We start from the raw sequence: 27,583 nt of genomic DNA, 5'->3' as shown, positions 1-27,583 counted from the left end.
TGTTCATTTTCCCCCACCAGTGCTTTCTGAAGAATATTATTTTGGATTCTTTTTCTTGAAATATATATTTTGTGACATACACAGAAGTTTGCAAAACGAAAGCTTTGATGGCTGATGATGATATAGGAAGGGGCAACAGTTATTGGTAACAACTATGGATAGAAATATTGGACGTAGCAGATTTGCAAAGGTAGGTCAGCAGAGAACAATGTGATGGAATTTAAGAGAGTAAAAGATCAAGCCTATTGATGACTACTCAAAAGTAAGTTCTACACTGCAACTTACTCCCATGTAAGTGTGAGGTTGAAACCCAATGCACACTTTCCTGGGAATAAACTACATTGGACTCAGTGGAACTTTTGAGTAAGCATGTATAAAATTAATTTGTATCCTTCCAATACCCACACATATGAGAGTGGCTTACCTCTGAGTAGACATATATAGGATTGCACTGTAAATCTGGTAGGATGCAATGAGGAAATCTAAATTATTATTTTATTGCCAATATGTTCAGAAACAAACAGGGCAGAAATGAACACAACTGCATTTGTCCTTGTACACTGGCCTAAGAAAAACTGTTGAAGAAATTCTCTTTGTAGTGGTTGTAGTTTGGAGTGCTCATGGTCACAGTTCCAGCCAGTGAACTATGCTCTCTTCTAACATGGATTTTCTGTGGGGCAGGGGGCCCTCTCAAGAATCGGTCAGTCTACTGTGGCCACTGAGTCCCCATTGGACTGTTTCAGGGAATTTCCCTCTTTGAGGGTTCTGCCCCCTCCCCAAAAGATTTTGCATACAGTGGTATCTCGGGTTAATAACTTAATTCATTCTGGAGGTCTGTTCTTAACCTGAAACTGTTCTTAACCTGAGGTACCACTTTGGCTAATGGGGCCTCCCACTGCTGCTGCTGCGCCGCCGGCCGATTTCTGTTCTCATCCTGAAGCAAAGTTCTTAACTTGAGGTACTATTTCTGGGTTAGCGGAGTCTGTAACCTGAAGTGTATGTAACCTGAAGCATCTGTAACCCGAGGTACCACTGTACTTCTGTAAACCTGGAGGTTCCCCATAGCCTGTCTTGCGTTAAAGGTAGTGCCATATTGGCACCGTAAAGTGAATATTTGCTAGTGTGTGTGTGCATTTTATTCTCAGAAATATTGTTTCTCTGAAAAGAGGAAGGTCTAATTCAAAAGACAAAGGGAAAGGGTGATGATGAGTAAAAGGAACCGGGGGCGGTGGACGGGGGGGGGGGGGAATCATTGCACAGAACCGGTGCATGTTAAAAAGTGATTAAGCAGCAGATTCTAGCCAAGGAGACCAGATGGTCAATTTGAATAGCCGGGCCCCAGTGAAAGTATTTCATTTTCGTGGGGCTAATGTGCTTTGTTCTTTGCGATTCTCCTTCTCTGTGTGTGCCTCTAAAGCGATGCCATTACGAAGCCTTTGTTTTTGTAGTTTGAAGAGGGTTCAGTGAGGCAGGACAGTCTCGGTGGAGTGAGCTCGGATAATTCAAAGCCGCCACCATAGCCCAAGACCGAACCTTGAAACATCAGCTGGGTTCTTGCAAGCCTGCTGGAAAAACATCCTCCAAATCTGCCCTGCTCAGACATTATTTTATTTTTTGCATTATAGTCAGTGATGTGCTGTTTCTAAAGTGTGGGAGATCTAAGAACAAGAACACTCGCTGTTTTGGCTTTTATTTCACCCCCTTCCTTTACCCCCTTGACACTATAGAGGCACCAAAATCCTCTGGGGTGGCGGAGATCATGGGATGTCCTCATTTGCATGGAGATAACTACAAGCCAATTGCTGCGCTGGAAGGCAATTTGCTGCGCGATTAGCTCCTCGCCTTTCATCCCCGAGGGCTGCTCGCTTCACTCGAAAGCTACTTCCCCATGCAAGGAGGCTGCACAAAAGGTCTGCACGGAAACCTTGCCGTGCTGCAGACCAGCTTGATTGTTTGCCCCCTTTTGACAACAGAAAAAAACAGAGACAGGAATAAGAGAGTCTATCTGGAGGGTGCGATTTGGATGATGGACGAGTAGACGCTCCCAGCTGAAAACAGCAAAATGAAAGTCAACGTGAGTGTAGCGGACGTTTCCTTGAGCTCTGTTCTGTTTTCATGGGGCTGGGGCATTGTTGTCTCTAAGCGGCATTTATTTGAAGATTTGGTTTATTTTTAAAATGAAATTATTTTATATGGTGTATCTACACTTTGGGGGCATCTCCTCTGTAGATGCTGTCATTGTTTTTCATGTCATTGGTGAATGCCGGTACTTGAAAATCATGCATCTCTGCCCTCACCCTTCCCCTACGATTCAGTCCATAAACGAACATGCTTACTCAGGTGTAAATTCCACAGAGCTCAGTGGGGCTTCCTCTCTAGTAAGAGTTCTTAGGGTTGCAGCTTTGATTTCTGAAAAGAGAAGCTGATATATGCGAGAACGGAGAGGAGGTTTGTGTGTGTGATTGTTTTGGGGAGACAACCGCTCTTTGAATGCCCTCGCACTCTTGTAGAAAAGATACGCTGGGTGTTCAGTTGCTCAATTTTACTTTGACAATCTTTTATATGAGTTGAAATGTATTTCTGAACATCTGTGGCAATCAGAAATGCCTCACCCACCCTTTATTTTGAGAAAGACTACTTGGAACTGCTTGGGAGGAAGATAGGAAACTGCTTTGTACAGCATCATCAGAATACTGGTCCATTTAGCTCAGCACCGTCTCCTCTGAGTCGTAGCGGCTCTCCAGGATTTCTGGGAGCAGCTTTTCCCAACTTTACCTGGAGACACTAAGGCTAGAACTTCTGAATTCGAGGCAGGTGCTCTACCAGGGATCTGTGGTCCTGAATCTGTCCAAAGTGTACCCAATATGATCTTTCTTTCACATAGACCATTTGCTGGGTGGACAGACTACTGCTTGCAGCTTACTGATCAGTTGTTGCAAAGAATGAGTATAGGAAGCTGCCTTGTATTGAGCCAGACCACTGGTCCCCCTAGTTTAGTATTGTCTTCACTGATGCACAAAAACTTTCTGACCCCACCCCACCTCCATGCAACAAGATATATTGTATGCAAAATGTTGTGTGCGTGTGTTTAAGTTCATTATTCTGGAGAGGGGATCCAAGCTTGCATCAGATTCTCAAAGGGGACTGTGACCCCAAAAAAGTTTAGGAACCACTGCTTTAGATGGTGAATTTATTAGAATGACAATCTATTGTCTTTTTTCTTTTTTTTCTTTTTTGCATTTCATTTCCCTATTACTACCTGAAGCATCTGTAACCCGAGGTACCACTGTACTTGCCAATTTAGGGCAATGCTTCATATATTTGATGAAGTGGACTCTAGTCCATGAAAACATACACCATAATAAATTTAAGATGCTGCAAGTCTCTTTTATAATTTTATTCTACGGGATTTACTGGCAAGGAAGAATGCACAAGTTTGCTGCCATAAAGTGAAAAGTAAATAGCAAACATTTACAGATCTACAGTATTCCAACACAGCCTTTTAATTGCAAACTTTTAAAACTGTTACATGCCAGTCTGCCTTTAAATGGGTCTTGTCAAACATAAAGTGATGGCAGTTCAGGGTGCTGTTTCAGTTTGACTTGTCTGGGAATCTCAACAAGGACTTTGTGTTTGTTTGCTCATAGCTGAGCAGCTTAAACAGCAACTTCTGTCCACTCCAGAGGAGTAGCTATGTTGCAGCGAAACAATAAATAATCTTGTGGTACCTAAAAGTCTCAGGTCACATCCACACCATCATTTAAAGCAAGTTTAACATGCATAGCTCCCCCCAAGGAATCCTGGGAACTAAAGGGTGCTGGGAATTGTAGTTCTGGGAGGAGTAAATTACAGTTCCCAGGATTCTTTGGAGAAAACCATGTGTTATGGTGTGGATGTGAACCTAACATATTTATTGTGGAATAAGCTTTTGTGGACTACAAAACCCAGTGTGTCAGATGCTGAAGGTTTATCCGTGCTAAACTAATATCCATAATTTGAAGCAGAAAAATGGTGTCAGGGGGTTGTAAATACTAGAGTCATGAATTACAAAGGGAAGCATTAGATCTGTGGCATTTTTATGGAATGCCCAAATGTATACAAGACAAGAACGGGTCGACCCATTCACCACAGCAGGCATGGCGATAATACAATAATGCGATATGATGCTGTTGATGTGATAATCGCTCAAGATAATGCCATCTTTCTAGCTATACTGTGGTAATTAAGGACATGTTGTGGGAAAGAGGCCCGTAATCTAGATTAAGGCCGAATTGACCTTAATCGACATGGCAGTTTAATACTGAGCTTTCCTTCAAAGTCTTTTGTTGCATTAGTAGTTAGAAACTTTAGCGATTAGGTGGGACATAAATGACCAAAAGCAAACAAACAAATAGTGTGGTGAATTTGAGGGGAGACTAGCCTAGGAGACTGAAATGTTCTCTCACTGACTTCTGGGTTTCTGTTAGGTGGTCTATTGCTGGTGAGCAGCATTTTCAAATCAGGCATAAGGTAGCGGTTCTACAGCCATTGCATAATTGTAATGGGGTGTCCAGAAAGTGAACCTGCTACATAGATTTGTCTAATTCAGGTTGATAGTGGAGTATAAATTATACAGTTGTTTTAAAAGATTATACCATGCCCTTCAGCAATTCTACTTCCAGGACACCTGAGAGATATCACTACATATTTTTTAACAGCAAACGAGCATACACTATTCAAATAATAGATTAAACATAGCTCTGAGGAAAACATATGAGTAGCAAAATAAATTTAAATAACACATTAAAAGGCATGTTAGAATGCAATGTCTTCACCTAGTTCAAGGCAAGCTTTTCAGGGATGATTGTTCCAAAAGATGGGAGATGAATAAAAAAGACCCTCTCTTTGATCACTTATAAGGCAGAGGTACTCAGGGAAGGGCCTTTGAAGATGACCTCAATCATCTTTATCCTTACTGTTATTTGTAAAATTTATATCCTGGCCATCCTCCCAGGGTGGCAAACAACAACAGTGAATACATCCATACTCCAATACAATTCCAATACAGATGCAGACTGGGAAAGATCTCAGTTTAAAAGGCTTGTTGAATGTGGGAAGGTCTTCAGCAGATGCAGAAAAGGCAACAGAAATGTCTAATATTTAACAGGAAGGAATTCCAGAGGGCAGATGTCATAACACTAAAGGACAATTCCTATACTGTGCAGAATGAAACTCCTGATAACATGGTGTCTGCAGGAGGCCCTCATCTCTAGAGCACAAGTGATCAATGGGATATATAAGAGGTGAGACAATCTTCTTGTTGCAGTCCTGGTGGAATCCCCAAATGCTTATTCCCATGGATTCTGGGTGGCAGTGCAATTCATGTTAGAATCATAGAATCATAGAGTTGGAAGAGACCACAAGGGCCATCGAGTCCAACCCCCCGCCAAGCAGGAAACACCATCAGAGCACTCCTGACATATGGTTGTCTAACCTCTGCTTAAAGACCTCCAAAGAAGGAGACTCCACCACACTCCTTGGCAGCAAATTCCACTGTCAAACAGCTCTTACTGTCAGGAAGTTCTTCCTAATGTTTAGGTGGAATCTTTAGGTGGAATCTTCTTTCATCTTCGGTAGATGAAAGGTCTTTGGGAGCAGGAGCTAACTGCTCCAAGTCAGTTGTGAGTATGTTGTCACACTATGGAGTGTAGCGGATTGGAGTTGTATTGGATAATTAATTAGCGGGGATCTTGCTTGAATTCAAGTCACACTGCAAAGGAAATATGGGTCAACCAATGTTGACAGGTGGCCGAACCCACTTACCCATCAGAGTGCCTCATTGGGGGTGCAGGATCTGGCCCACCAAGGATGGAAATATTTGCCACCCTAGCTGTACAGGTGTGTGGGTAATCATCACAGTGCCATTGTTCTGAGGATAGGAGCAGAGACGATTATGGTTGAGCGCAAATTGGCAGGACTTGGTGGATGACAAACCTGGTTGCTTGGAGCCGATTTTTATGAGAGTTGTTGGTGTATAAAACTTTTGGGCCAGAGGGAGGGGTGACTCTGGGGTGGAACATGGGGCTGGGCCTGCTGGGAACAGTCCCTCTACCGCAGGGGTCAGCAAACTTTTTCAGCAGGGGCTCGGTTCATTGTCCCTCAAACCTTTTGGGGGGCTGGACTATATTTTTTTGGGGGGGGAGAGAATGAACGAATTCCTATACCCCACAAATAACCCAGAGATGCATTTAAAATAAAAACACACATTCTTCTCATGTAAAAACACCAGACAGCCCCCCCCCAAATAACCCAGAGATGCATTTTAAATAAAAGGACACATTCTACTCATGTAAAAACACGCTGTTTCCCGGACCATCCATGGGCTGGATTTAGAAGGCAATTGGGCCAGATCCACACACCCCCGGCCTTAGTTTTCCTACCCATGCTTTACCCCATCATGTGTTGATTTAACCCTTAAGTGGAATGCCTAAATAGAGCTCAAGTGATGCTCTGAAGGTGTGAGACAGGAACATGGGACAATATACTGAGTCAAGCTATTGGTCCATCTGGCTCACTGATTGGTCCATCTACGCTGATTGGCAGTGACACTCCAGAATTTGAGACAGGGCTCTCTCCCAGCCCTACCTAGAGATGTCAGGGGTTGGGGAGATGCTCTACCACTGAGCTACAGCCCTTTCCCAAATGCTTCAAGTGCAATGCTTTCCCATAGAGAGCTCATGTGCAGCATCAAGTGATAACTCATTTAATGATAAGATGTCAATTGATGCACATGCATATATGTACATGCATGTGTAAATCAGACCTATACTGCCTTTCTCAGCTTGCGTTCCTCTACCTGTATGGTGCTGAATTTTTCTGAATCATTGATCCATCCAGTCCAATAGTGTCTATTTTGATTGGCAGCCTCTCTCCATGGCTCCAGGCTTGCTCTGATAAATTTAACTGGTCATACAGGTGATCTATGTATATGTTTGAAATGTGGGAAGCTCCAGGTAGGTTTGGATTAGGAAATGACACAGGGAAGGACCTGAAGCCTTGAAGATTAGATGGGGCAATGGTTTGACATGGTACAAGGCAAATTCTTGCATGGCCTGAAGGCAGGCAGGCAAAGCAACAGTTTAGTAGGCATTAAGGCAGAGAAGGAATAAAATAAACTACTCAGCTTGCAACAATTGATTGAGATGGAGGAGCCAGTTATTGGATTCCAGGAAAACAACAACTCTTCAGACTTTAGCAGCAGGTAGAAAGAGCTCCCATCAATCCATAGCAAATATAAGGCAGAACCTGGAAATGTTCCACAGAGGCAAAAAAATTCATTGTTTCTGTTAGAAGGAATGAGATTGCTTGAATCTGGGAAGTTAGAATCATTGATTTAAAGCAGGCATAGGCAAAATCTGGCCCTCCAGATGTTTGGGACTACAATTCCTATCATCCCTGACCACTGGTCCTGTTAGCTAGGGATGGTGGGAATTGTAGTCCCAAACTTCTGGAGGGCCGGAGTTTGCCTATGCCTGATTTAAATGATGTCAAGAGTCTTTGGGCCAAGTGTTGCTACGTATCAGACATCCCCAACAAAATTTGATAAATACATTTTAAAATGCTGGTTTTAAATGTAATAAATCCGCCAAATGGCAAAATACGTGTGGAATTTTGGTGCAGCTTCACTCTTGAAGCTGTCACCAGTGTTCATCAGCAACTACAGACAACAGTGGCATCCAAGATCCTTTTCCATCATTGAATCACATCTGCCTGCTTGAATATTGAGCCTATATTAGTTATGAGTTACCAGCCTCTGCAGCCACAGCAGGCGTTGTGATACTCCAGCAATTTGACTTCACCCCCAGGAGGTGCATTCCATTGTCTCTTGAGGCAGATGGATTACAACAACAACAAAATAGTTCTTGTTAAGGCACATTAGAAACTTAAATAACTCTTTAAAAACACAACGCTGGCCAAGCTGATATTCTAGCAGATAACCTCCTTTCAAAGTCAGTTTCCGGTTCAGAATAAAGTTCTTGCTGATTTCAACATGGAAATGTCACTTCTCCCATTGTCCCAGAGATATATCTCAGTGGTCATAGGGATGGTTGGGCTCTTACATGAAAAACAAAATCTGTCAGGAGGTTCAGAGGACAGGAGGGGCCAGATCTTGAATATGTGGTTATGATATCCACCCCTGTAGTAGGAATATATTTGAGGCTCATTTTGCTGGTTGGCACAGGAACTGCTAAAGCTTTAAAAAGGCTGAAAGAAGTTCAACACCCACCAATTACTCTCCAGCACTGTCTTTCTGTGGAGCACTATACTGCAGTCCTCACTCCAGAGCAGCAGATAGTATTGTCCATGGCAGGGTTAGGGGGACTCATGGCCTTTTAGATGCTGCAGGACTTCAACTCCCATCATCCCTCACCACTGACCATGCTGGCTGTGGCTGATGGGAGTTGGAGTCCAAGAACATCCAAAGAGGTATGGCTTCCCACCCCTGGTCTAAGGTTTTTAAAACCAAGCAGGTATTTTAACAGCACTTGCCATACTGCAGCCAAAACAGTAATATAGGTCACATCCACATCAAGCATTCAAAGCACCCTTATAACACTTGAGGGACGCGGGTGGCGCTGTGGGTTAAACCACAGAGCTTAGGACTTGCTCTGTCGGCGGTTCGAATCCCCGCGTCGGGGTGAGCTCCCGTTGCTCAGTCCCTGCTCCTGCCAACCTAGCAGTTGCACGTCAAAGTGCAAGTAGATAAATAGGTACCACTCTGGTGGGAAGGCAAATGGTGTTTCCGTGTGCTGCTCTGGTTCACCAGAAGCGGCTTAGTCATGCTGGCCACATGACCCGAAGCTGTAATAAAGTGAGATGAGTGCCACAACCCCAGAGTCGGCCAGGACTGGACCTAATGGTCAGGGGTCCCTTTACCTTTACCTATAACACTTGAAGAGCAGTGGCTTCCCCCAAAAGAATCTGGGTGCTGCAGCTTTAATCTTAAGGATCTGCGAACAGCTTTTGGCACCTTTAGCAAACTGCAGGATCCCATGACTGTTAAAGTGGTGTGAACATGCTTTAAATGTTGGTGTGGCTGGGTTTGCACAACAAGAGCCCAATTTCTCATTCTTTCATTCCTCCTGAGATGTCGTCATGCTGCGTGAGTCACTGCCGCTGAACCAGGTCAAAAAGGGAAATGAGAGGCGGGGGGGAAATAACATGACAAAGTGGAAGATGCTCCGGAGCAGAGGCAGCGCTGAAAGGGCCGGCCTTCCTCTGGCTGGGTGTGAAATGCATTCATTTCCTTTTCCTGCAAGTGCGGTTGCCATGGTCGGCACAACAAGACCTCAAAGAAGTCCCGTGGATAACCGCGGCCAAGGAGCGCTCTCTGAATATGCCAAGCGATGCTTGGTGCTGTTCCTGGCTTGGCTCTGGGGCTATCTTTCCAGCAGCCTTTGAGGTGGAAAGGCTAGCTCAGGGGGTCAAACCTCTGTGTCTAGAGCTGAAATTCAGGTTTGATCTGAAGAAGGGGGACAGTGCCGGATTTAGGGCAGTGTGGGCGGTTCCCCTACACAGGACACCAAGCCAAGCAGGTGTGAAACCGAGAAGATCCATAGTTGAGAAGGTCCACTTGAGGGTGCCAAATTTTGGCCTCACACAGGGCACTATATTATGAAAGATTATCAAAGTCCACCTGGGGGGGACAGGGAGCAAATATGCAAGTATGTGTCCCCTCATCTTCTCTTATTTGGCAATGTGTAAGTGGCCACTAGGTTTACCTGTGTTTTGCCTGCTTGTTTTTCACCCTCTTGACCTGTATATTTGGTAATAAATGAGCATTATAAAAGATGCCACAGGACTTCAGCAACTTCTTACAGGAAAATGATCCTGTAAAGATGTCCTTGCAGGCAAGAGCTCTAAAGAAAGGGGGGGGGGCGGACTCTTACCTGTTAAAACTTTTTGATATGAGGTTAAATGTGCAGGTACCGAAAAAAGAAAGAAAAATGAAAGAATACTTTTAAATAATAATGGCACAGAGTTCTAAACTAAGAGAAAGAAAAGACAAACATTAAAGAGAACTTAAAAAGCAGAATTCGACTCACTGAGTAATGTCCTTAGATGAAGCTGAATTAAGACAAACAGGAGATATGGGCCTGAGCTGGGAATCGTAGCTCTGTAAAAGATCTCCTAACAGCTCTCAGCACCCTTAACAAACTACAGTTCCCAGGATTCTGTTTGAAGTGGTATGGTACTGTTATAAGCGCATGTTAAGGCGCTCTGCCTGTTTTTCAAGGTCCTGAGTGCTGCCAGTTTCCCTTCTGTGAAAGGGTCATTCTGTGGTGCCTACAACCATTTCTTAACAATTTCCAAATGAGCTCCTGGGCCCCCAAAGGGAGCCCTGAAGTGGGGCTTCAATGCTGCATTGCATTTGGTTCTCAAATCCTCTTCTCCTTTGCCCTGCAAGCAAAGTTGACGATTTGACAAGATGGGTAAAAATTTTGCCTTGCTAGTAGCGGGTACTAAAAATATACAGAACCCTCAAGCAACGAGAAGGAAGTTGTGTTTTCACAAGATAGTACCTTCTCAAAGCAGATGGGAAGTGTGACTCTAAGGGGAAATGCAGAATGCTCAGATAGACTCAAATAGACTTGGAAGGGACACAGAAGTAAGTCTTTTTCAAGAGTGTCTATACACAACCATTTTCTTAATTCAACAGGATTTGCGTTTAGTTGTGTCTAACTCTTCATGACCCCATGGACCAAAGCACGCCAGGCACTCCTGTCTTCCACTGCCTCCCGCAGTTTGGTCAAACTCACCTTAGTAGCTTCGAGAACACTGTCCAACCATCTCGTCCTCTGTCGTCCCCTTCTCCTTGTGCCCTCAATCTTTCCCAGCATCAGGGTCTTTTCCAGGGAGTCTTCTCTTCTCATGAGGTAGCCAAAGTACTGGAGCCTCAGCTACAGGATCTGTCCTTCCCGTGAGCACTCAGGGCTGATTTCCTTAAGAATGGATAGGTTTGTTCTTCTTGCAGTCCATGGGACTCTCAAAAGTCAACAGGATTTAGATATCACCAAATCACCAAAAACCTCTAAGCAGTTTGCATAGAACTTTATAAAATATTTACTAAAAATTCTGATGAATCCAAACAATAAAAATAAGTTGGTTTTTAAAGTATAATCAGCAGATAATATTACATGTCTACATTACATTTCTGGGTAGGCTTTTGTAAGCATTTTAAATTTTTTTAGGATGTGCCAAAAACCATACAGCAAAGGTGCCTGCCGATTATCAATGAGCAGGGAGTTCCAGCGCGTAGGTGCTGCTACACAGAAAGACTGATCCCATGCAAGTGTTATATAGTTATTGCATCAGCAGTTTATTATGCAGGCCTGGTCCTGCCATTGGGTAGAGTGAGGCTGTTGCTTCAAGAGCTGCAGGATGGGAAGGCATGGCATCAGGTTGGAGGACAGAGCTTTGTGTTCCATATAGGCTGCCCTGTATCTTCTCAAGCTATCTTGCCGCCTTTAGATATGGGTGAGAATGTTTTTCCATTATCAGGGTCAATGTAAGAGTCAACTGCCATTCTGGTTGGCTTCTGTATTTGGAAATGCAGGGGGTTTGGGTGATGTTATCTTGTCCACTTATCTTGCGGCAGCACTTTTTGGAGGGAGTCAGTGGCGTAGCGTGGGTTGTCAGCACCCGGGGCAAGGCAAGTAATTTGCACCCCCTAACCCGTGGATTTTAGTAGGGGCAGAGAGCTGCGAGTGCGAGCGCCCCTCAGATGTTGCACCCAGTGCGGCCGGCCCCCCTTGCACCCCCCACGCTACGCCACTGGAGGGAGTATCCCTGAAGCAGAAGGTTAATGCCTATTTATTGTATATGTTTGACTTTCAGCTTGACTCATATTAAGGCATTTGCTAAGCATATCATGATCCACCTCCTAGCTTTCATTGTGGGCTTCTGGACCCTTTATTGATTGATTGATTGATTGATTGATTGACTGATTGTTCAATTTGTTTCTATACCACTTTATATTTTTAAGAAAAACATCTCAGTGCAGTTTACAGCACATTAAAACATCTATTATTATTATTATTATTATTATTATTATTATTATTATTACCTGGCATTTTCAGAAGGTAAAATTAAAATTCTTTGGTTTTCCAAAAGCAGCATGTGTGTTTCTTCACCACACATAGACTTACCAAGCTAAATGTTATCCAGTCACAAAAATACTAGCAGATTTGAATTTGTCACTCTCAAAATCATCCTTTTAAGACTCTTGGGTCATTTGTGTTCTCTTAGGATGAGCCTCTTAGAGGTATTCAAAATGTGATTTCTCACTAAGGTTCATTGATGCTGAACTTGGTACCCAGAATTAAAGCAAATTATTTCCCCTCTTTTCTCTTTTGGTGATGCATTTCCTCTTTTTTGGGTGATGGCTAAGTGGTCAGCCTATGCTTTATTGATTTGAAATAATCTACAAATCTTGCATTGCAGGCTTTGAGTCTGAATAGCAGGCTAAATTCTGTTCTTTATTCTTTCTCTCTTTCTTGAGCTATCTGCATGCTGCCTTGGAACTATGCTGATTTAGGGCCATTTATTTGTTTTTAAATAATTTCATCACAGACTTCCTCTTTGGAATTGGATGGGTCACTTTAAGCTGTGACTCAATGCATTGTTGAGCAGAAGAAAACTGCTTTTGCTAGCTTTATTTTTGCTTGCTTCTTCTAAATGCACTCAGGAGCTGCAGGAAAAGCTTCTGCAGCCCTCCCTCCAAGCCATGAAATGACACTGCAACTGATGTTCTGCTGCCTCTTTGCCTATCCTCAGGCCCAGCCAACATGGCCAAAGAGGGGGATGTATGGACCATATGGAGAGTCACTGGCTGCCCACCCCTGTTCTATAGTAATACAGTGGCACCTTGAGTTACAAACACCTCAGGTTACAAACGCTTCAGGTTACAAACTCTGCTAACCTGGAAGACTTACCTTGAGTTGAGAACTTTGCCCCAGGATGAGAATGGAAATCGTGTGCTGGTGGCACAGCAGCAGCAGGAGACCCCATTAGCGAAACCACACCTCTAGTTAAGAACAGTTTCAGGTTAAGAACAGACCTCCGGAACGAATTAAGTTCGTAACTAGAAGTACCACTGTACAGGTGAAAAGAAAATAGCAAAACACCAGACTTTGCCCTAACCCAACCTATTGTTGTGAGTTGTCTGTGTGTGTGTGGGGGGGGGGGGTAATACCTGAGTGCCTCCTAATTCCTGGATCCAATAAGGATCCAATTGTTGGAAGTCCCAGACCAGCTTCTTGGTAGTGGCCCCCTAAGTATGTGTCGTTATGGAAGCAAAGGAAGTGGCTCTGTGCCAGAGGGAAGCTCCCTGGCTCTTGGTAGTTAGAAGGACAAAGGCGAGAGTTTTGAGTGAGAGAGCTAGAAGCTAGAAGCAGGTTGCAGGCAGAGGTAGGGTTGCCACCCATCCCTAGAAAAATGGGATTGTCCCGTTTTTTGGACTAAAGTGTCCCTCGACCCATTTGGACTCCTTTCCCCCCATATTAGAGCTCATCCTCAAAACTGCATAGGCAGAGGGTGGGTGCAGTGAGAGAGTGAGTTTGCATGGGCAGGGCAGAGGATGGATCCAGTTCATTAGGTTGGTTGGCATTGCCCTCCCACCTTCCTTCCCCTTGGTTCCTGTCACTGTCCTTGCCACTGCTTATTATCCTTCCCAAGTGCAGGAGTATCCCCTCCCTTCCTTGACACCATTGGGCATGAGAGGGAGGTGGATGGCTAGCCCAAAATGGAGGCTGAGTCGCTGTTGGTGCAGTTGATGAGTGCAAGTGACAACAGGGAGAAGGGGGAAGGAGTGACCTCTCCTCCCTCCCTTGTCCTTTCCTTCCTTCCTTATCCCTGGTGTTCCTCCTCATCTGCCAGCCGCTGGTCTAGCATGGTGCAGATTCATTGAATTGCCCTGGGTTCCAGTATGATGAAAGTGGGGAGTTCATGCTCTCTATGAACTTTCCAAACCTATGAACTTGTCTAATCGTTTTACGAAGCCATCCAGCCTAGTGTCCATCATTGCACAACTTCCCCCGTTGCATCACACATTTTTTTGACTCTGTGCTAAAGTTAAATTCCCATGGGTGGGATACGAATGTACACAGGCTTTGTCTGGAGAGACGCGCGATGCGGCACTTGGCTAGATCAAGAATTCCATTTTAATTGCCAAAATAGAACAGAATGTTGGGGTGTAATAACTGAAAGAAGAAACGGGTTGGTTTGAAGCCCTTTGCTACGCAAGGTAAGCAGGACTGCTCCCGCCTGTCTATGACAGCTGTCTGGGCAGTCGGCAAAGCACAGCGCTGCCAAGCCAGGCATTAAAAGACACCCATTGTTCCCAGGCCATCACTGCAAAAGAAACCGATGTTATCAACAACAGGTTGCTTTCATCCTCTGAGCTGGCAAGTGCATGCTTTCCCCCTGATGCTCCAGAGCAGCTGTTTCTTTTCAGCAAATGTTGTGGATAAAAATATGAGCCTTGTGTTCCTCGTGCACTGTGCCTGGGACTTGCAATTTGGGTGAGAAATTCTTCGCAACCCCGGGTGAAATTGGCACAGTGAGGAGTGCCTGCGGTTTACCTCCTGTTTTGCTGTGGAAGCTCTGGAATTCGCCACGCTCCCACCCCAGCCATACCATGCCCTGGCTCTAGGAGCAACGCTGGTCCGCAAAACAGGGCTACATCTGATCTTTTTGACATCCAGAGTGTGTTCCCAGTTCCCACCTCTCCAGGAAACAGTGCTGGGGAGGGGTTAAGAGTAGTTGTGGACAACTGTAAGTCATGATTGCTCAGATAGACTGCTCTTGCCCAGCAGTTGCTGTGCAATAAACCTGCACTTTGCTGCTGCCTTGTGTTTACATGTGGATGCGGCTGGCGCTGTGGGTAAAACCTCAGTGCCTAGGACTTGCCGATCGTATGGTCGGCGGTTCGAATCCCCGCGGCGGGGTGAGCTCCCGTCCTTCGGTCCCAGCTCCTGCCCACCTAGCAGTTCGAAAGCACCCTAAGTGCAAGTAGATAAATAGGTACCGCTTTATAGCAGGAAGGTAACGGCATTTCCGTGTGCTGTGCTGGTGTTGGCTCGCCAGAGCAGCTTCGTCACGCTAGCCACGTGACCTGGAAGTGTCTTCGGACAGCGCTGGCTCCTGGCCTCTTAAGCGAGATGAGCACGCAACCCCAGAGTCGGACACGACTGGCCTGTATGGGCAGGGGTACCTTTACCTTTACCTTTGTGTTTACATGGGTGCAGTGTTTGCCTTCCCCAGTAACATTGATTGCTTGATGTGCTTTACTGTCACAGGAATGCTGAGGAGCTACAACAGTATCTCACCTTGCCTGGCCTGTTGACTTCTCTGAGCCTTGGGAACCTGATTAATTTGTTCCATGCCAAAAAGAAAATATTGCCCAGTTTAACATTAGTTTAACAGGCACAATATATTGCATTCCTGTCCAGGTTGCAGCAGGGCTAATCCGGCTGTCCTACTGAGTACAAAGAGAAATGGCAGGTGGTATTCAGCATCGCACTATGGTTGGTTGTAAATTGCTTTGGGCTGCCTGGGCCAGATAAAGCAACTAAAAAATTTAACAGGTGATGATGATGATGATGAACGTTCTGTCTGTGCAAATATTGCAGTTTTCCATGTGGAACAATCCCCCTCTCCTCCTGCTGCATACTGTTTTGGGGGTTCTCCCGATCACCCACCAAACCAGTTTCAGGGGGCATGAAGAAGTGGGTGCGGGGAGCCCCATTGCAGAAGTAGAAGTCCTTGCACAGGGCACATGCTGTTGGGGCTTCTTAGGTGAATCCCATCCAGTGAGAGGATTTGTGTTGCTTGTCACTGATCGCATCACAAGCAATGTCCAAGAGATGCCAGTAGCACTCAAGCACCTCCTCAGGAGTGCCAACTTGGCCCTGTGACTGTGGGTGCCTGGGGCCATGAGTGCCATGCAGCGTGCATGGCCCTGGCACCAAAATTTGTGGGTGTCTGGAGCCTCTTTGTTGCAGAATTTGGTGGGTGCTCAGGCACCCAAGGCCCCAGGGAGCTGGCACCTATGCACCTCCAGTATCTTCTACACCAGGGATAGCCAAAGTTGTACCTCCATATGTTGTTGGACCCATCAACCCAGCCAGCATGACGAGTGGCCATGGATGATGGGATGAAATATACTCAAAGTCGAGAGTGGATTTCATGCTCTTTATTCAGCTTATAGTGATGAGGAGGAATGGACGTTCCCTCAGAATGTCGGCTTTATATACATTATTTACACAATGGGCCCCACATGATTGGCTAATTCCGGGATTCTCCTGTAGGCCAATCAGGTTGAAGATTCACTTCCACTTGGGGCTGGATTGGGTGGCTCCTGTGGACCAATCAGACTGCTGCATTCTGAATCCTATTGTTCTAGGACCAATCAGACTGCTGCATTCTGAATCTGATTGTTCTAGGACCAATCAGACTGCTGCATTCTGAATCCTATTGTTCTAGGACCAATCAGACTACTGCATTTTGGATCCTATTCAACTCAGCACATAACATGGGAGTTGTAGTCCTAGAACATCCAGACGGCATCACATTAACTACTGATGCTCAACACAGCAGTCACAGGGTGTGAACAAAAGGGACGAGGTCTTCAGCGGTTCTCCCCACTTTGTATGACTCACAGGTAACTTTGTAATCTGGGAGGAAAGCATCAAGCTCTCGAAAAACCTCAGGAATAAACTAGACGTGATGGCACAGTCACATGTATTTTATATATGCACCTGTCCTATAAGCACATAAAATAGGGGTGGCCAGTTCTGCTGTTTACATGAATAGGATCATATGGGGGCGTGAAGTGAAACCTGCTTCCCCCGGGACTTTGCTGTCCCCTGTTGCATTAAGCAACTTCCTCCCAGCCCCACTCTATCGTAGCATCATGAGACAGGCTTAAAGCAGCAGAACGTGTCAAGGTACTGTGGGTGTGGATGACTACTCTGCAATGTCTACTCTGGTAAATAAGTGCCAGACCTTAGCCGAAACCAGAGATGTTTCATTGCTTGGTTCTAGTTTTAGCCCAGGCAGAGCAGGGCTCCCAAATCTGGAAGTTCTTGACGGATGTTGCTTGAGGATGGGGTGGGGACGAGGTTCTGGAAGAGGCAGGTTGGGACTGAATGGAGCTAAGACACAAGATAGGCTGGTGGGTAGGTTCCAGATCAACTCAGGGGAACCCAGTGTGTGTGGCTACTCAATCAGACAAATTGTTCTGAGCAAAGAGCCAAGTCTAGAACAACAGTTACCTAGAGCCAGCCAGGCCGCTATTGGTTCCTCAGATCACCTGGCTCAGCTGAGATTTTGGGCTACTAAACACTCTTTGTTTTGGTGGTGTGACACAGGGAAGATGTTCAGGCCAGTAATTGCTTCACCTTGGGCTGTCCTCTTCACCTTTTCGTTTCCCTCTTCCCACAGTGGGACTCTTACTTTCTGCACATGGATGTCTTATTCCTGCTCTTCCGTTCTGTTCTGGTTTCACTGCAGTCATGCTGTTTACTCTATGGATTAGAGCAGGCACGGCTAGGGTGTCCGGATCAGAGTAGGGATAGGGGAGAAATTTGGTTCTGCCTCCATTCCTGCAAACCTACCTAATTCCCACTTCCCAAAACAATTCACAGACTGAAACACAGCTTTCCTTTGAAATTTTGAAGTTTTCCAACCAAAAACAACAATTTGTTCAAATGATTCTGTGACTTGAAAACAGAGACTCTGCATGTTCTGTTGCTACCCAAGAGGAACATTTTAATAAAACCTTTTTTTTAAAAAAATGTGCACATTGTGCATGTGTTAGTGAAATTCATTATATTAAGGAAAATGGCAAACACATTAATTAGGATAAACTTGCAGTGAAATGCTGGTAAATGTTCGTGAACTTAAGACTAGGGGGAAATCAGAAAGAAAGAAAATCTGACCCTGGCAACTTCATCATTCCCAGGTCAGAATAAAGCAGGATTTACAGTCGGGCAATCACATTTGGTGATCTGGCTGCCATACGCACAACCAGATCAGTTTAAAGGGGGAAGAAAGCTGATAGATGAATAAGAGGAGCGATGGCTAAGGGGTGAATGATTTTGCAGAAGATTTATCTGTCAAACATGAAGGACATTGTGGTCTTGTGAAATGCTAGCTTTCACCTGCAGGTGGGGTTGACAGGTGCATCCTTCCTCTTTGAAACACAGGAGGAGTAGAGAAATGACATTGTGGGGCAAACATTTTGCTTAGAAACAGACAGGGCAGGAAATTGTTAGCACTCACTGCCTTACACTGCCTTCCATCCCAAATAAGTGTCTGTAGCACTATGTCAGTGGGAGAGAACCTCACATGACCCCTCCAGGTCTTCTGTCCGGCCATCAGCCCTCTCCCCAACCCCCTCTCTGCAGGCTATATTCGCCACCATCCCTGCTCCACACCCTCGCCATAAGGGCTTTGCCTTTGGCCTGGCTGGAATGTGAGCGTGCCTCTTGTTTGCCTGGGCGGAGGAAGGATGAGAGTGTGTGATTAAACCTCTGGCTTTTGCATGGCTTGAATGTAGCATGTTGTTGTTGTTTAGTCATTTAGTTGTGTCCGACTCTTCGTGACCCCATGGACCAAAGCACGCCAGGCACTCCTGTCTCCCACTGCCTCCCACAGTTTGGTCAAACTCATGTTAGTAGCTTTGAGAACACTGTCCAACCATCTCGTCCTCTGTCGTCCCCTTCTCCTAGTGCCCTCCATCTTTCACAACATCAGGGTCTTTTCCAGGGAGTCTTCTCTTCTCATGAGGTGGCCAAAGTATTGGAGTCTCAGTTTCAGGATCTGTCCTTCCAGTGAGCATTCAGGGCTGATTTCCTTAAGAATGGATCGGTTTGTTCTTCTTGCAGTCCATGGGACCCTCAAGAGTCTCCTCCAGCACCATAATTCAAAAGCATCAATTCTTCGGGGATCAGCCTTTTTTATGGTCCAGCTCTCACTTCCATACATCACTACTGGGAAAACCATAGCTTTAACTATAAGGACCTTTGTTGGCAAGGTGATGTCTCTGCTTTGCATACCCTCCAACATTTCTCCGACGAAAATAGGGACGTCCCATTCCATAATGATTATTTCACTATTTATACCCCACACATCTTACTGGGTTGCGCCAGCCACTCTGGGCAGCTTCCAACATATATAAAAACATAATAAAACATTAAACATTTGTTTAAAAATACCTTCCCTGTACATCCAGGATTGCCATCAAACAGCTCGGGGGTCAGATGACTCCATACCCTCCAACCTTTCATCAGTGAAAATAGGGATGTCCTAAGGAAAAGTGGGACATTCTGGGATCAAATTAGAAACCGGGACAGCTTCTCTAAATCAGGGATGTCCCTGAAAATAGGGAAAATAGGGACACTTGGAGGGTATGATGCAGCCTACTGTCCAAAGGTAAGAGTCGTGTCCATTGCTCCAGCGGCTGGCCCAAGCAACAGCTGACATGTAGCTCCCAGAAAGTTCCATAAAAGGGAATGTATGGAAGCCCCATACAAGAGCCTTTAGGCTGAAAAAGGTCTTCCACCCCCTGCCCAATGGAGTGAGAATTCCTGTTTCCTGTTAAGACATACCTGTTTTGTTCAGATAGTGTGGAACTGTTTGCACTTTGACTTATTTCAGCACTTTCTGCATTGCACAGAAGGCTACATCTGGAAGTTAGCGCTCCTGGATAGCAGTTGCCCAACTATGCATGGTGTTACTCAGCTCTTGCATCCTGCATGTGGTGCATTCACTTTATCTTGTTTCCAACAGCTTGTTTCTCTTTCCTGGGAGCCTGATCCACACAAAAAACCCTATAATATCAGTGCTGTAGTTGGCAGTAGCTAGGAAAGGCATCCTACCAATATCCAGTGCTTCTCCTGCTGTCATGCCATCAGTGGTTTGGAGTTGATACTGTCTGCACAGAGGTTCCCAGGGGTGAGGGAGAATGAAGAAACACAGAGGTGGAGGAACCGACTGAGGCATCGCATTACACTGCATCCCATGGTTTATCGCTTGCACAAGCGGCCAAAGGGTTCTGCGGCAAAAGAGCTCTTACTACAGTCTTGTTTGCCGATAGTAGGTGTGGCGAGATTCAGGAAGTCCCAGCTGCTCGCCCTCTTCTTGGGCACATTGTAGGTTCAATTGTGAAAACATGATATGCTTTAAGATATGCATCGTTTCCAGGCCTTTGACCATTTTGGTTGCCCTCCTCTGGACACGTTCCAGTTTGTCAGTGTCCTTCTTGAACTGTGGTGCCCAGAACTGGACACAGCACTCCAGGTGAGGTCTGACCAGAGCAGAATACAGTGGCACTATTACTTCCCTTGATCTAGATGCTATACTCCTATTGATGCAGCCCAGAATTGCATTGGCTTTTTTAGCTGCCGCGTCACACTGTTGGCTCATGTCAAGTTTGTGGAGAAGAGGAGGTTAAGGGGTGATATGATAGCCATGTTCAAATATATAAAAGGATGTCACATAGAGGAGGGAGAAAGGTTGTTTTCTGCTGCTCCAGAGAAGCGGACACGGAGCAATGGATCCAAACTACAAGAAAGAAGATTCCACCTAAACGTTAGGAAGAACTTCCTGACAGTAAGAGCTGTTCGACAGTGGAATTTGCTGCCAAGGAGTGTGGTGGAGTCTCCTTCTTTGGAGGTCTTTAAGCAGAGGCTTGACAACCATATGTCAGGACTGCTCTGATGGTGTTTCCTGCTTGGCAGGGGGTTGGACTCGATGGCCCTTGTGGTCTCTTCCAACTCTATGATTCTATGAAGAGCACTTGTTGCAAAGCTAGATTGAAACATTAGGTCCAGGATAGGGAATTGGAGGGTCTTTCCAGTTTTGGCCTGCACATTTCCACATGGCTGGGAACTACAAATGGTATGATAGATAAAACTGGCATGAAAGATAAAACATTTAGCTAGAGCTCATATCCCTGACATCTAATTTTCTGTGTGCAGGGAATATGTAGGTGTGTCTTCTTTGTGGTGGCTCCCTGCCTCTGGAATGACATCCCCATTAAGGCATGGTCTTGCTGTTTTTAAAAGTAACTTTTTCTTGAGTTATCATAAATAAGGATAATAGGGATTATAAATTATACAAATAAATAGGCCAAGTCTTCTCATGTCAAAAATAGAGCAATAAATTTGCAGTAATATCTACAACATGTGGCCTGTTATTAGTGCTTGATGTGTAAGTTCCTGGTTCATGAATTGGTTTAAACAAAAACAAAGGGGAAACAGAACAGAACAGATAACATTCAACTTTGCGTAGCTAAATGCCTAGTCAGGAGCCTCTACCAAGGAATGTTGAGCACAAACATTATTAACCTCTCCTAAGGAACTGGAGATGCTCCTCTTTAACCGGACCTTGGGGGTGGGGGCTGCAATTTTTAATCCATTCTTAGATGCTTATTTATTGCCTGCTTCTATATGTTGCTGATTCAATGTATTTTATTAACATGATATTTTATAGCACTGTTATTTTTGTTGTATAGGCAATGGCCGTTTTGTGTGGGGTTGTATTCCTGACCCCCATGCGCATCGGCAGAACATACATAAACCCACCCTGCCCCGTCCTGTTACACCCCCATCCTGCCAATTTCGGGGTGGCAGCAATGCACGGTGGCACACATTTTGGACAATTGTAAAACAGTTGTTGCCTGTATAATGTTTCCATGCCATGTCTTCCCACATTTGGACCATACGGTGAAGGGCGGACTGCAAATAAGATAAATAAAATAACATACGCTTTCGTATGGATAGTTATTTCATCATATGAGCCCTTGCCCATAGTCTTGATCATTGCCTTATGCCTAGTCTCTTTCTGGGGCTGGGTGTTCATCAGTATGCATATGATACCCAGCTCTACCTCTCTTTCAAATCAGAACCAGTGAAGGCGGTGAAGATCCTGTGTGAGTGTCTGCAGGCAGCTGGAGGATGGACGGTGGCTAACAGATTGAGGGTGAATCTTGACAAGACAGAAATACTGTTTTTGGGGGGACAGGAGGCGGGTGGGTGTGGAGGACTCCCTGGTCCTGAATGGGATAGCTGTGCCCCTGAAGGACCAGGTGCGCAGCCTGGGAGTCATTTTGGACTCACAGCTGTCCATGGAGGTCAATTCTGTGTCCAGGGCAGCTGTTTACCAGCTCCATCTGGTAGGCTGACTGAGACCCTACCTGCCCGCTGACTGCCTCATGAGGGTGGTTCATGCTCTGGTTATCTCCCGCTTGGACTACTGCAATGCGCTCTACGTGGGGCTACCTTTGAAGGTGACCCAGAAACTACAACTAATCCAGAATGCGGCAGCTAGACTGGTGACTGGGAGCGGCCACCGAGACCACATAACACCAGTCTTGAAAGACCTACATTGGCTCCCAGTACGTTTCTGAGCACAATTCAAAGTGTTGGTGCTGACCTTTAAAGCCCTAAACGGCCTCGGTCCTGTATATCTGAAGGAGTGTCTCCACCCCCATCATTCTACCCAGATGCTGAGGTCCAGCGCTGAGGGCCTTCTGGTGGTACCCTCACTGCGAGAAGCCAAGTTACAGGGAACCAGGCAGAGGGCCTTCTCGGTGGTGGCACCTGCCCACCCTCCCACCAGATGTGAAAGAGAAAAACAACTACCAGACTTTTAGAAGACATCTGAAGGCACCCCTGTTTGGGGAAGCTTTTAATGTTTGATATATTAAAGGTAAAGGTACCCCTGCCCGTACGGGCCAGTTGTGTCCGACTCTAGGGTTGTGCGCCCATCTCACTTAAGAGGCCGGGGGCCAGCGCTGTCCGGAGACACTTCCGGGTCACATGGCCAGCGTGACGAAGCTGCTCTGGCAAGCCAGCACCAGCGCAGCACACGGAAACGCTGTTTACCTTCCCACTATAAAGCGGTACCTATTTATCTACTTGCACTTAGGGGTGCTTTCGAACTGCTAGGACCGAAAGACGGGAGCTCACCCCGCCGCGGGGATTCGAACCGCCGACCATACAATCGGCAAGTCCTAGGCACTGAGGTTTTACCCACAGTGCCACCCACGTCCCTGTTTGATGTATTACGTTATTATAATATTTTCTTGGAAGCCGCCCAGAGTGGCTGGGGAAGCCCAGCCAGATGGGCGGGGTATAAATAATAAATTATTATTATTATTATTATTTTATTATTTCCAGAACACCTTGGCAAAAGCGTTGTACGACAACAAAGCAGAGTGCCCAGATGAGCTCGCCTTCCGCCGGGGAGACATCCTGACGGTTCTTGATCAGAATCTCCTCGGGAGCGAGGGTTGGTGGAAATGTTCGCTTCATGGAAATCAAGGCATGGCACCTGCAAATCGCCTCCAGCTCCTGACCTCTTTACAGGCTCCTCCCTCCATCCAGCCTGGCTCCCCAGGACCGCCAACCATGCCACGGACTGTCTACCAGGTTCCTTCTGGGCGCAGGCCTCCTGTACCACTACCCATCTATGAAAAAATGGACGGCTGGATTATGCCTCCTCCTCCTTCCTCTGCTCCTTACCCGCTGACACCGGAAGTTTACCAAGTGCCAGCGATGGCAGCTATACTGCTCAGTGAAAAGACCCAAAGTTCATCGGACCAGGTAAAAAGGCAAGCAAACCCTAAAAGAGAAAAGTGGGGAGCAAACAGGCACTGATGGTGACCCACAATATAATGTGGTGTTTTGTTTTGTCTCACCCACCTTCTCTCTGCCTCCCCTTAAACACACACATTCTGAAGTTTTTTTATTAAGTTTTCCAAAATTCCACACATACATTTCAATACACAATAAAAGCTCCCCCCCCCCTGACGTCCCACCCCCTTTTCCATAGTGTTTCTGTTTCTCTCCCTCTGTTGCATCCTGTCTTCTATCTCTTAAAGCTTGGCAAAACTACTGTAATCTTTAATCCCTCCTGTTGCTTGTAGTTCAAACCCTGCCCGCATGTTCATCGTATAATATCACACACACATTTCTTTTTCTTTCATGTAAGTTGTGTAGTCCATTGTAGACCATTTGCTGATTTTCAGTAGACCATCTCCTGCCTGCTGCTGGTAGAGGCGCTCTTGCAAAGAATGAAGCCAGGAAGTTACCTTATACTGAGTCAGACCATTGGTCCATCTAGATTGCTATTAACTGCACTGACCGGCAGTGGCTCTTTGGGATTTTAGGGAGGGTTCTCTCCCAGCTCCACCTGGAGACGCCAGGGATTGAAGCTTGGATTAAAGGTAAAGGGACCCCTGACCATTAGGTCCAGTCGTGGCCGACTCTGGGGTTGCGGCGCACATCTCTCTTTATTGGCTGAGGGAGCCAGTGTACAGCTTCCGGGTCATGTGGCCAGCATGACTAAGCCGCTTCTGGTGAACCAGAGCAGCGCACGGAAACGCCGTTTACCTTCCCGCCAGAGTGGTGCCTATTGATCTACTTGCATTTTGACGTGCTTTTGAACTGCTAGGTTGGCAGGAGCAGGGACCGAGCAATGGGAACTCACCCCGTCGTGGGGATTTGAACCGCCGACCTTCTGATCGGCAAGTCCTAGGCTCTGTGGTTTAACCCACAGCGCCAGCTTGGATTATGTGCATGCAAAACAGATGTTCTACTACTGGGCTATGGCCCTTCTCCTGGCCTAGGTGGACTTAGGTACAATTTAATTAGGGCAGGGATATATGGAGGTGTTAATGGGACTCTGTTCTGGCAAGGGACAGGCCGTGGCTCAGTGGCACAGCATCTGCTTTCCAAGTTTTCAAGTTCCAAGTTTCCAAGTTCAATCCCTGGCATTTCCAGATAGGATGGAGAGAAATCCCCACCTAAAGCCCAAGGTGGAACAGCAATGGTGATCAAAGGGCTGAATTCAGTCGTCTGCCTGGCCCTTGGGCTCTCCTCGGACCACACCTCCTCCTCAGCTAAACCCCTTTTCCACAGGCAACACTCCTTTGGCTTTTGCCTGACTAGAATGTATCTTTGAACTCTGGTAACACTTCTTACTTCCTGGGTGGAAAACAGAGAGGGATGTGTGGTTAAATTTACATGCATTGCTCCACCCACTGTTGTGGGTGGCCCTGCCCACCTCCGACATGTGGCCCCTGGAAGGTTTCCTAGAAGAGTTCCCCAATCCCGGTGTAGATGGTACTAAGACAGGTGGACCAATAGTCTCTGATTCTGCATGAAACAGTTTCCTATGTAATTGTTGTCATAAGTCCAGGTTTCGGTCATTGTCTTCTGAAGGGAAAAGCAGAAGGACTCTGGGGATGGTTGGTGGTGAGATTACCAGGCTACAGAAGCAACTCCTCCATTAACCTGAAGATGACATTTGATGACATGTCAAGGCTTCTCTCACACCCAGAAAGGCCTCCTGAGTACCTCAGAAATTCTGGAAGAATAGCTGGAAGCCCTTAGGTATAGACCCCCTCTACACTATACAGTGGTAACTCAGGTTACATACGCTTCAGGTTACAGACTCCGTTAACCCAGAAATAGTGCTTCAGGTTAAGAACTTTGCTTCAGGATGAGAACAGAAATTGTGCTCCATCGGCACGGCGGCAGCAGGAGGCCCCATTAGCTAAAGTGGTGCTTCAGGTTAAGAACAGTTTCAGGTTAAGAACGGACCTCCGGAACGAATTAAGTACTTAACCCGAGGTACCACTGTACATTGAAAGCAGTATTGTACCACCTTAAGAAGTCATGGCTTCCTCCCCCCAAAGAATTCTGGAAACTGCTAGAGTTGTTAGGAGACCCCCTATTCCTCCCAGAGAGCTACAACCCCCCCTCAAAATATAAATATGAATCATCATCATCATTATTAACATTTATCAGTTGCTTTATAAAGTGAAGTGCAACACATAAAAGCAATTTAAAACCAAAAAATAAAAATAAAAAATAAAACCATGAACAATGCAAAATGCATAAAGCACTCATCCAGCAATGCATTGACAAAGATAAGTCCTACCTTTCCAGGCACATCTCCCTGGAAAGAGCATTACATAAGAGCGTTACAGAGAAAAGGCAGGTTCTCTGCATCCCCCTCAGGTAGGGCACACAGAAAAGGGTCTCTGATGAAGACTGCAGGGTGCAGACTGGTTCATATGGGGAGAGGTGGTCCTTGAGGCATTGCGGCCTTGAGTTGTATAAGGCTTTCATGGTCAAAACACAGCACTTTGAATTGCACCTGGAAACTAATTGGTAGTTAACCAAGATGTATTACTGCTTGCCACTTCATAAGTATATGCCTCCTTTGGCCCACTGATACCTCAACTTTCCCAGAGGTATTTGGCTGACCCCAACTGGAGACACACTGGCAAAGTAGATGCAACTTAGCCTGATTGAGTTTAGCGGTTCTTCATCTCCCTAAACGGCTTTAAATGCTGAAATAGAGCAAGTAACTGAAACTGTCTCACCCAACCCTTTATTGAGTTCTTTGAAACAGGTAGCTAAAAAATCCCGCAATCTTGAGCACTGGAAGTTCTCTGGGATTACGTCATACCCTGCATCACAGTTGTTGCTACAAAGGACAAATGTGCCGCAGCAATTCAACACAACACACACCAGCACACGTGTGTACACACACACTTAAAGAACGTGGAGGGTGAATGGCCCCAGCTGGGTGCAGGAATAGAAACAGGGTAGTCCAAATTGCAGGGAGACAGCTGGTGGGTGATCAGCTGTTCCCCGAGCAGCCGGCCAAAACCTTTGCCATTCTGCTTGAGACTCTTAATACAGAATCTGTCTGAGCAAGACTCACTTGTGTACACCCCAATCTTTAAGCTTCTATAGTGGAAATCTCCACTATTCCAGCAACACTTTCCCTAAAAACAGGAGTCAATTCACACACAACAGTGAGGGTATAGCCTTCTACATGAGTGTACTAAATGACTGAAGAAGGCGCCTCAACATTCAGTATAATCACAGTGATGCTGCCATCTATAGGTTGTGTTAAGTTGTGGGTGAACATATCAGACGACAAAGCGATTCTTCAAACAGCTCTTGGTTATTCACAGGCCAGAACAGAACTGAACTGAAGGGTTCAGCCAGCCTGCTTATATAGCGCTCCACTACAACGCAACAGTAACCACTTTCTGTAACTATCCAATCACTGAACTTTCAATCCCTTATTTGCATATGTGGACCTGAGTGAAAACTATCTACAGTATCCCCCTGCTCGCCCAGGGTGAGAACTTCACTACATAACACCTTGAGTTGAAAGGAGCATGTAGGTAGGCACTCGGTGTGATCATGACCCCCCCCCCCAGTTAAACAGATGCTCCTTTCCCACATGTCCCATTCAAAGGACATTGAGAGGTGGGGCTGGTGCAATGGGGCAGAGCCAGTGGGGTGCAGTCCCACCCCATCCACATTCTTAACTTTGTATGTAGAAGCACGGACACTGCCACAATACCCTTGATATCCATGTCCAAGAATGCTAGATTAGGCAGGATTGCTGACAATTTTTCAGGTCCAGAAGATTCAAAGTTATTGGGTTGGTTTTTGAATCATGTATCTAACCATTGGATTCTCTCCCCGCACCCCCGGATGCAGCTAGA

General features: G+C 45.9%; 1 protein-coding gene across 3 annotated transcripts in view; it reads left to right on the top strand.

Annotated features, from left to right (window-relative positions):
• Positions 1–27,583, top strand: part of CASS4 (Cas scaffold protein family member 4) — a 39,676-nt gene continuing 12,093 nt past the window's right edge. The window contains exons 1-2 of one of the 3 annotated variants that reach the window (XM_083744217.1): positions 1–190; positions 23,226–23,651. In XM_083744217.1, coding sequence (XP_083600343.1) covers positions 155–190; positions 23,226–23,651 — 462 coding nt within the window. In that variant the 5' untranslated portion in view covers positions 1–154. Of the gene's footprint in view, positions 191–1,771; positions 2,075–23,225; positions 23,652–27,583 lie in introns of those variants that run through there. The other 2 variants (XM_083744219.1, XM_083744218.1) reach the window with 2 other exon arrangements.

This window comes from Podarcis gaigeae (genome assembly GCF_964106915.1).
Source record: "Podarcis gaigeae genome assembly, chromosome: 6".
Taxonomy (NCBI): Eukaryota; Metazoa; Chordata; class Lepidosauria; order Squamata; family Lacertidae; genus Podarcis; species Podarcis gaigeae.
Note: the sequence above shows the minus strand (reverse complement) of the source record. Positions and strands in the feature narration are given on the sequence as shown.